Raw genomic sequence first — 10,899 nt, 5'->3', positions numbered from 1 at the left:
TAGCAGTACGTTTAAAATCACTTCTTTCATCACTAAGTAAATAAAAAAAAAATTTGACAAACGGTGAAATGGAGCAGTAAGAGTGAGACGGTATAATAATATTTCTCAAAAGAAAAACCACACTCTCTCTTTCGGCGGAGCGTATGAACCACGACCCCTAAATGCGCGTGGAATTAGTTTTTTTTTAAGTTATTAATAACTACTCCAGTATTTGTTAATAGTAAAATTAAAATAAATTATTAGTTGGGGAAATTATTACGTAGAAACCCTAAACACGGGCGGGTTGAGTTAGAACGTTTCTCACCCAGCCATCACACTCGCGAGTCGCGAGTCGCGAGTCGCTCCATTCCTAAACCGATCCCAGCTCGTTCTTCTTCCTTTTCTCCCTCCAAATTTCTCAGACTTTCTAACACCCAACCTTACCTTTACTCTTATTTCTTTTCTTTTTTTTTTCTTTTTTCATTTTCTCCTTGAAATTCAAGCTAAGGATTGGGCGTCCGATTTTCTAATTCAACACCCTTTTGCGGGTTTGCGGTATTATACTATCCTTCAATTTCTGAGATTGAAGAAAAGAAATTTTTAATTTATACATGCATGTATCTTTTTCGTAAGTACAGCTATGTGTTTTTTTGTTTGAAATGAATCAGGTTTTTATGTCTATTATTATCTAGAGCAACCTTTTTAGTTTTATCTCAGTCTATTATGTTGCTGGATACAATGTTGCTGGGTCTGTCTACTTTGGTATCAGTTACCTAAACAACATGTAGTTTCTTCTTTGTAACAAACGGATATATCATCTTTAATTCATAGCATGGTTTTGAACTTTTGTGGGATTGCTTGGTGTTTAACCCAGTTCTTTGTCTGCTCCATTAGTTTTCTAGTGCCTTATTTTTTCCTTAGGTTCCCTCAAATCTCAAAAAAATATTTATGGTTTTTATTTGTTTGACTTGCTTGTTGAGTCTTAAATTGGTTATAGGGTACCTATGAAAGTGGGGTACACTAAACAGGTCATCAGGCCAAAATGAAGGTTTGATCTTCTTGCCAAGGAGATGAATGAAATGTATGTTTTGATAATTCTATAAAATTTTGCGCAACAACCAAACATTCTCTAATTATTTTTTAAAGTAATGCAAATCCAAATTACTCAATTAAACCACTAACAGTGGGATTGTACTTTGTTGATCCCAATTTCAGAAGTCTTTGTGTGCTTTCCGCATCGCTATTAAATGCATTTCCACCTAATGTGATACCCCATTCTAATAAGTTTTATAAGGATAGGTAGTATACGAGATCCCACATTGCTTGGAAATGAGAAGTTCTTGCTCTTTATAATGTTCCAATGGGGCTCTAATTGTATCATTGACTTTTGAAGTATAGGCCATGTAGTTTGGGCTTTCCATTGGAGGCTACAAATGATTGTGATACCCCATTCTGATAAGTAATAAGGTTAGGTAGTGTATGAGATTCCACATATCTTGGGAATGAGAAGTTTTTGTTCTTTATAATGTTCCAATGGGGCTTCAATTGTATCATTGACTTTTGAAGTATAGGTCATGTGGTTTGGGCCTTCTATTTGAGCGCTACAAATGATTGCGATACCCCATTCTAATAAGTAATAAGAGTAGGTGGTGTATGAGATTCTATATAGCTTGGGAAGGAGAAGTTCTTGCACTTTGTAATGTTTCAATGAGGCTCTAATTGTATTATTGACTAGTTCTTTGAGAGTATAGGCCATGTGGCTTTGGGTCTTCTATTGGAGCGTTACAAATGGTATAAGAGCCTATCCCAACCAGAAATGTGAGATTTGAGTTGTACCACATACGACGGACTAGCCTGACGAGGACGTTAGAAATATAAGGGAGAGATTGTGATACCTCATTCTAATAAGTGATAAGGGTAGGTGGTGTATGGAGATCCTACATTGCTTGGGAATGAGAAGTTCTTACTCTTTATAATGTTCCAATTGTATCATTAACTAATCATTTTGGAGTATAGGCTATGTGGCTTGGGCTTTCTATTGAGGCGTTACACCTAAAGATTGTGTATAATGTGTTGTGATTCATCAGAAAAATAAAAATAAAAACAAATTAAAAGAATTACGTGGTCTTTTAAACTCATGAATAAGTTTTCAATCTCAAGTATATGGGTGGGTTAATTATGCCTTCACCATAGATTTTATCTCTTTAAGTGGTTCCTATAACCTGATTATGTCAATCTTATTTGTTGTATGATGTTTTTTCAACAATCTATTCTTTTTTTAAACCCCACTTCCCAACTGAGAGTCTGGCCAAACAGTTATCTATTTCTCCAAGATAATTATCTAGGAGTGCAGCTGGCGCTTTCCACTCCAAGATAATTTTTGGTGCATCGGATTGGAAATGTATGTTGTTTAACTGGTACATACCTCATTTCTCAAAATGAAAAATTTTGGTCCACTTGCACGAACCGTTGGAATGCTTGGACGTTGCTATATATTTGATATATCTTTCTTAACAAAATCTGGAAATACCGTAGGGTTGCTCTATCTGTCCTGACATATTTCTTGTCGCCTATTGCAGTAGCCTAATCAGATATGGTTAAATATGGCCACAGTACAACTTCTTGAATGATAGAATTTATGGCTCGTTCCTGTGGGATTGTTGACCCTGGATGGGAGCATGGCATTGCTCAAGATGAGAGGAAGAAGAAGGTTAAATGCAATTACTGTGGAAAAATAGTTAGTGGGGGAATATACAGGTTAAAGCAACATTTAGCTCGAGTTTCTGGAGAAGTAACATACTGTGATAAGGCTCCTGAAGAAGTATACCTGAGAATGAAAGAAAATCTGAAAGGATCCCGTTCCAATAAGAAAGCAAGACAGTCTGAAGACGAGAGGCAGGTGCATTCAAATTTCCACTCCAACTATGACGATGAGGAAGTGCATGTTGGGTATAGAAGCAAAGGAAAACAATTGATGGTTGATCAGAATTCGTATAGTGACAGGAATTTGGCTGTAAGCTTGAATCCTCTTCGGTCACTGGGGTATGTTGATCCTGGGTGGGAACATGGTGTTGCTCAAGATGAGAGGAAGAAAAAGGTGAAATGCAATTATTGTGAGAAAATAGTTAGTGGAGGTATTAATCGGTTTAAACAACATCTAGCTAGAATTCCTGGAGAAGTAGCACCTTGTAGACACGCTCCTGAGGACGTTTATCTCACAATAAAAGAGAATATGAAATGGCATCGTACTGGTAGAAGACACAGACAGCCGGATACTAGCGAATTATCAGCATTCTTTATGCTGACGGACAATGAAAATGAAGTTAATGAAAAAGATGATGTTGCTCTGCATCAATTAAGCAAAGAAAGTCCGATCGATGGTGATAGAAGATTTGGCAAAGATTCAAGAAGGGCAATCAAGGGGATGTCTCCCAGTAGTGGTTCTGAACCGTCATATAAGAGATCAAGATTGGATTCTCTTTTTCTGAAAACACCAAAAACTCAGACACCACAGTCTTACAAGCAAGTAAAAGTGAATACAGGGTCAAACAAAAAATGGGGCAATGAAATTACATCCGCAATTTGCAAATTCTTTTACTATGCAGGAGTTCCTTTACAAGCAGCAGACTCTATATACTTCCATAAGATGCTGGAGTTAGCTGGACAACATGCACAAGGTTTGATATGCCCTCCGAACCAACTGATATCTGATAGGGTTCTGCAGGAGGAACTTGCAACAATAAAAAACTACCTAGTGGAGTATAAGGCCTCCTGGGCAATTACTGGTTGTTCTATAATGGCAGATAGTTGGAAAGACACTCAGGGTAGGACATTAATTAACTTTCTGGTTTCTTGCCCCCATAGTGTGTATTTTGTTACTTCAGTTGATGCCACTGATGTAGTAGAAGATGCTTCTAGTTTGTTTAAGCTGATGGACAAAGTAGTGGAAGAGATTGGTGAGGAAAACATAGTGCAGGTAGTTTGTTTTATTCCAATTTTCAAGTTCTTTTTCCTGAAACAAACACATGCTTGCACTAAATTTTCTTCCCTCGGGCCTGCTGTAGGTGATCACTGAAAATACTCCCAGTTATAAAGCTGCTGGAAAGATGCTTGAAGAGAAGAGACGGAAGTTATTCTGGACTCCATGTGCCACTTATTGTATTGATCAGATGCTTGAAGATTTTTTGAAGATTAGATGTGTAGGAGAATGCATGGAGAAGGGAAGGCAAATTGCAAAAGTCATTTACAACCAAACTTGGTTGTTAAATCTGATGAAAAATGAATTCACTCAGGGACAGGAACTTCTGAGGCCAGCTGTTACCAGGTGTGCCTCTAGCTTTGCTACTTTACAAAGCTTGCGGGACCACAAGGTTGGTCTGAGGAAAATGTTTGTATCAAACAAATGGATTTCATCTCAGTTCTCCAAATCAGACCTGGGAAAAGAGGTTGAAAATATAGTTTTAAACTCTATGTTTTGGAAGAAGGTGCAGTATGTTTTGAAATCAGTAGACCCAATAATGCAAGTGCTTCAAAAGGTTGACAATGGTGAAAGCTTGGCGATGCCATCATTGTATAATGATATGTACAGAGCAAAGCTTGCAATTAAATCCATCCACGGTGATGATGTACGTAAATATGGACCATTCTGGAATGTGATAGATCACCACTGGAATTCATTGTTCTACCATCCTCTCTATATGGCTGCTTACTTCTTAAATCCGTCTTACAGATATCATCCTGATTTTATGGCGGTAGGAGAAACTATTACCATTGATTTATTGCATATGCCTATGGGTTTCTTTCCTTACGAAATCTTTATTTTATATGCATTTAGCATTCAGAGGTGATGCGAGGACTTAATGAATGCATAGTTCGGTTGGAACCAGACAATCTGAGAAGAATTTCGGCATCTATGCAGGTGAGGATTTCCTTTCTGAGCTTACCGTTCACTATGTCCTAAATTTTCTGTGCCACTAAGACTTTGCAATATCAATTTCACAGATTTCTGATTATAATTCTGCAAAAGCTGATTTTGGAACTGAATTAGCAATAAGCACAAGAACAGAGCTTGATCCAGGTGATAGCAATATACTGTCTTATTACATGTTTCAGAATGTTATATACAGCTGCATGCACTCATATAGAGTATGTGGATATGGTACTGTTATTGCTTGAGATATTAGCTTGAAGAAATGGTGATTTTTTTCCTACTAGCTGCATGGTGGCAACAACATGGGATAAGTTCCTTGGAGCTGCAACGGATAGCTGTACGCATATTAAGTCAGACATGCTCCTCTGTTGGGTGTGAACACAACTGGAGCATATTTGATCAGATATACAGCCAAAGGCACAATCGTTTAGCCCAGAAAAGATTAAATGACCTTACCTATGTTCACTACAACTTGAGGCTTAGAGAACGCCAACTAAATAAAAGACCCAATGGAATCTCTCTTGACAGTGTTCTCATGGAACGCCTGCTACATGACTGGGTTGTAGAAGCAGAAAAACAAGCCTTGCCAGAAGATGAGGTATTCAAGCTCACATTTTTTTCATGGTTAAGAAGCTGTGTGAGTTGGGTTAAACATTTTGGGTTGATTTTGGTAATTAATGATCTTTTTAAGAGGATGGTATCCTGTAATTTTAATAAAAATCCTGGAATACCATGGTTAGAAATCCTTCACCTTAGGGGTTACATCATAAACACCTAAAACCAAGGTGCCAAATCATTATCAAAATCTTATTCCACACCGTCAATCACCTTAGGGATAATTAAAGGTTACATGCAATGATGAGTTAACCATATTACGTAGCATTCCAACTTGTACGGTTGTTTTGCATCCAATAGGGTTAGTAACAGTTAACTTTTTTTTAATCTGTCTACAAACCTGCTATATATTTAAACCTTTAGATTAAGTAAACAATGATTTAGATCAGGGCATGGTAAAGATCACTCGTCTGTTTGGAGACCATGCACGGAATGTGTGACATGAAGCTGATTTTCATATGTTTGAAAGCTTTCTCTTTCTCCTCCATGATTGCCAAAGAAATGCGTGAGACTTGCTTGAACAATGGATCTCTTCTAGCATTACTGCTGGCAGATTTAACTGACTGCTTCTCACTGTGCTTTTTTTTTTTTTTTTTTATAGGAATCCCTTTACAATGGGATGAAACAAGTTGATACTGATGACAATGATTCGGTTGATTATCAAGATGAAACTATAGAAGCTAGAAAGGGATCCGTTGAAATGGTCGCTTTGGCTGATGTACAATCATCGGCTGTTAATCCTGCCAATGCTGGTGCCGCCCCTGATGATGATGCTGACATAGATTTTTTTGATGATGGTTTGAGTGATTAATAGATTTGTACGCATTACTCTTCATCAAAATAAAAATTAAAAAGTGATCTGAATTTCATTTTATAGATTTTGCCGGGCAGCTTCTCAAACAATCAATTATAAAGATACCTCTTTATGCTGAGGTATGGCTCATTGGCTCTGTATGTTCAAATTCTATAGGTGAAACATGACATGAGAATAACTGTTTATCAGAATTTGGTTTCCTCATCCCATTTGAGAATGAACGGTAAAATAAAAAATAATAATAATAATAATTGGATTTGATTTGGTGCCATAGGCACTATTATATTTTATTCCCTAAATTATCAAAATTGTTATATTGGACATTCTAATTATAAATAATAATAATAAAAAAATGAACAAAAGTATTATCGTTAAAAATTCAAGCCATTATAATGGATTAAAAAAATAAGTGAAAATAGGTGATGTGGACAATCTTGATGGTTAGATCTTAACACACTAGTAAAATATTCATCAGTTGAATGATAAAATGTATAATTGTTTAGATTTTTGGTCAGCAGTGTGCTTGTAATGTAAGTTGGAACACTCTTTTTTCTGTATTTGAAATCTAGTGAAACTATTGAAATTGGGTTTTTTTGGGGGATGAAAAGAATAGGTATACATGACTGGCCTGGTTTGGATAGTAAGATCATACCATCTTATCTCATTTCATCTCATCTCAATATTTAAAAGCATTGGCATTGACTTCTTCAATACATTTTTAAAATTTGAAGAAATGTAGATAAAATGAACTACATTGACTTCTTTAAAAAGTAAAAATTTGAGCTATGAGCTACAATAATTTTAAGTATATCTTCAAATTTGAAGATGTACTGTTTATCTTCAAAAGTAATATTTTATTATAAAAATTATCCCAATTGCTTTGTTTTTCACTTTTCATTTTTCACGGTTTTCACTTCCCTTGAATGCCCTTTCACTTTCATTAATTAATATATAGTTAGTGTAATTGCAAAATATAAAAAATAAAAATATTATTATTTTGACTAATTCAATATGGAATTATTGCTTACTTTTCATCAAGTTTTGAAGATGGTTTTGATGAAGCCAATCCTAATACTCGAAACACCACAAACACAAACACATTTTAAATTGAAATTTTTAACTTTTCATCTAATAATTACCTAATCATTACAATTTTTTCAAACTTCCAAACAAAATATAAAAATAAAAAATAAATTTAACATTTTCAAATCTCAAAATAAAAATATTATTAAAAAATTATATTTTAACAATATTTTAACTTTATAATATTTTTATTCAATTTTTTCACTCTCATTCCCAAAACTCCATAAAATATTTTAATTCATATCATTTCACTACTATTTACAAATCATTTCACTACTATTCACATATCATCTCATCTTATCTCACTACATGCCTAAATTTAGTCTTAGGAATCCTTTTTGCTTTTGGAGAAGGACAGTTTCAAGTCAAAACAACTATTTTTGTTATTATTTTATAATTATATTTTAAATTAATGATATTTTTTAAATAGATTTTTAAAAATATTATTATTTTATAAAAATATATTTTATTTAAAACAAAGTTATAAAATAATTATAAAAAGAAAAATGCTACTTATTATCCTTACACCACATACCAACATATAATTTGTTATTTGTATCATTCTATTTAAACACACATATTTATATATCAATATGTGCGTGTTTAAATAGAGTGACAAAAATAACAAATCATGTGTTGATATGTGATGTAGGGGATGATAAGTAGAATTTTTTTTTATAAAAACAATTGTGACTCTATCACTGCTTTTTTGTGAAAACTCATAAAGCAATATTAGTATTGATAAATGTACTGGGTTAACATGGGCTCACTTATTCGGGTCAGTATTACCCATAGACTTCGGTGTGCGATGTGGGCCCTTTTGTAGGCCCAATTTGTTTGGATTCTATTCATCTTCTTCGTTGTAAGAATATAGAAAACTCAAAATCTCTCTTTGCGCTAGGGGTGCTACCTGCACCCTACGGGGTGGGGTTGCTCCCATCCTACCCCCACATGGACGAGGGGTGGGGTTTGCACCTCCACAATCCTCCTCCGTGATGCGGGGGCGAGGGCGGACCCCCCATCCATCTGCCCCCCATCCATCGCCACTCATGGCTGTGAGTTGCCCCAGCCAAAAACAAAATCTACATAAAAAAAATTCAAATCCACAACAAATTTACAAAACCATCTCAAATCCACAATAATACACGTCAAAAATCAAAACTAGTAAAAAGAAAAACCAAAAACAGCCAGAAATTTGAGGATCTAAAGAAAGAAAAAAAAAAAAACTAAATGTCGTCCACGAGTCTGTGCCGACTATGAGAGGGAGAGAGGGCAAAGAGAAGAAAGAGTTCAAAACGGCGCATGAAAAAAGAAGGAAAGAGAGAGAGAGAGGGGGAGAGAGAGAAATGATTACGCGAGGAGGGAAAACCCCCCTGCCCAAATTGTTTAAAAAAAAAATTTCGTGAGAGAGGATTTGGGTTGGACGGCCACTAATTTGGTTTTAGTACTTTACCCATCCACTAGAAAGTTAAGCCGTTTAAGGATATTTCTTCTACAGTAGCTAAATTTGATGGCCAAAATCATTTTCTAACTCATTAATACACATTTTTTTCAATAGGCACATATTTCAAACGATTGGTCATATTCTTATAGTAGCGCATGTCCCATTGCTTTGGTCTATATCTGAAATAATAAGCATTGTTTTGAACTTGTTAGTTCATATATTATGTGGTTCATTCATTTTATTTTTTCATACCTTTACAGAGGATGTATAGGTCACCGAACTCGATTCTCAACAAGCTTAGGACCCAACTACTTAACAAGCTACAAATGTTATCTGAGGTGGGTTTTTCCTCTATGAAAAATATGTAAATGCTTCCTTACACACCTGCAACTAGTATTCTAACAACTTAATTTGTTTGGTTGGGTTTAGTAGTACACATTTTATCTTTGATCTCATCTAAGTTAGGATGTGTTGATGTACTTGATTTTCACCATATTCAGCCTTGAGAGGCAAGCTCGCGCCAGCCCTTGATTTGGATTGCTGAATCTGCCTAGACAAATTGCATTCCCTGAAAATCCTAGCTTGAATAAAGTCTATAGATAATGGAGGGCTTTCAAATTTGCTCATATATTAGTAGAATTTAAAGTCCAATTTATCAACTGATTGAAATTTGAGATAGAATCTAAATGGACTTGATTTGGATTGGTGTTATTATCTGTTGTAGATCTTCATGCAGCCTTTCGTATGCTGGTCTTGTTTGTTTTCATAGCTTCTCTCAACTCATCTCATCTCATCTCATCTAATCATTACAACTTTCTTAAATTCTCACACAAAATAAAATAAACAATTCATTTTTTTTCAAAATCTAAAATAAAAATAATATTAAAAAAATATATTCTAACAATATTTTATTTAACTTTTTACTTTAATCTCATCTCATCTCATTTTATCTTATAACAAATGAGGCATTAAAATGATTTTTTGTACAAGAAGTGATGGTAGGTCATCTAAATAGAATTTTGTTCCCATGTATCCTTTATCAATGCAACATCTGCATGTCTGGTATTCTTTGCATAGTCTTTGAGATTCATTCAATTTGCAACCTTCAGTCAAATTTAATTTTATTCTTTCAGACAATGCGGCAACCTTCTTCTACAATCACTTCCTCAACCACTCCAACTACAGCACCTCAAAAGAAAAGGAGAAACCAACCTGAAAATCCAAGCAGGTATCTCATCTTTAGATCTATTTAATTCTCCTTGGTTCACTTCTACCTTGAAGCTTCAGTTGCAATCTAAATCTATCCAAAAATTGTGTTCTTACATAGAGATTCAAGCTAGTGGTCTTGAGGGGCCAATCCATATTTGAAGAGATCCTTCAAGATGATGGAGCTACCTCCAAATTTGCAGGATGATGGCTCTGAATCATGAGAGGCATTTCTAATATGTGTTTCATTTTCACAACCTTATTTGTCCTTTAGATTTTTCACATATGTTATCTGTAAAGTTGATGTTTTGCATTGTGATATAAACAACAATATAATATGCAGTGTATTGTGTGCGTGTTGACGTCTATTATTATTTATTTTGTTTTATAAAAATTGAATGGACAATGAAATGCTTAAAAAATAACTATAAAACATTCATTATATAAAAAATGGATATAAAGATATACATTATTATAAAAAATGCCTATAAAAGATAATAAACATAATGGGAAAAAAAGCCTTCTAACAAGTGTTAAAAAGATTTTTTTTTTAAACCTTTTAAAAATTGTTATTTTTTTTTTTAAAAAGCCTTTTAAAAAGTGTTAAAAAGTTTAAAAAAGCGAAAAAAAATATTAAACTCGCATACCGGGCCCAACTACGTTTTCTTGGTTGTCTTTTCCAGACGAATATCAGTCCACTTTTAAAAAGCCAGATCCAGATGCACAGCCCAACCTGATCCAATATATACCTTTTCCCAAATGTTATATATATATATATATATATATATATATATATTCATTGAAAAATCTTTACACATATAGATAATC

The 10,899-nt window shown here is 34.4% G+C and overlaps 1 protein-coding gene across 3 annotated transcripts; it reads left to right on the top strand.

The window, feature by feature from the left end:
- The first annotated feature begins 235 nt into the window (after positions 1 to 235).
- Positions 236 to 6,529, top strand: LOC121237470. Of its 3 annotated transcripts, none has more exons than XM_041134209.1 (8): positions 236 to 534; positions 1,551 to 1,621; positions 2,559 to 3,955; positions 4,044 to 4,730; positions 4,814 to 4,897; positions 4,981 to 5,056; positions 5,194 to 5,507; positions 6,126 to 6,529. In XM_041134209.1, exons 3-8 carry the CDS (start codon positions 2,606 to 2,608, stop codon positions 6,333 to 6,335), a joined length of 2,721 nt encoding a protein of 906 aa, XP_040990143.1. In that variant the 5' UTR covers positions 236 to 534; positions 1,551 to 1,621; positions 2,559 to 2,605; the 3' UTR covers positions 6,336 to 6,529. The 3 variants fall into 3 exon arrangements, with proteins under 3 accessions (XP_040990143.1, XP_040990159.1, XP_040990150.1); XM_041134225.1 differs by having other exon boundaries at positions 1,546 to 1,621; XM_041134216.1 differs by lacking the exon at positions 1,551 to 1,621.
- The last annotated feature ends 4,370 nt before the right edge of the window (positions 6,530 to 10,899 follow it).

This window comes from Juglans microcarpa x Juglans regia, chromosome 1D, assembly GCF_004785595.1.
Source record: "Juglans microcarpa x Juglans regia isolate MS1-56 chromosome 1D, Jm3101_v1.0, whole genome shotgun sequence".
Lineage (NCBI taxonomy): Eukaryota > Viridiplantae > Streptophyta > Magnoliopsida > Fagales > Juglandaceae > Juglans > Juglans microcarpa x Juglans regia.
The sequence above is the reverse complement of the archived record's forward strand: the minus strand, read 5'-3'. Positions and strand labels throughout refer to the sequence as shown.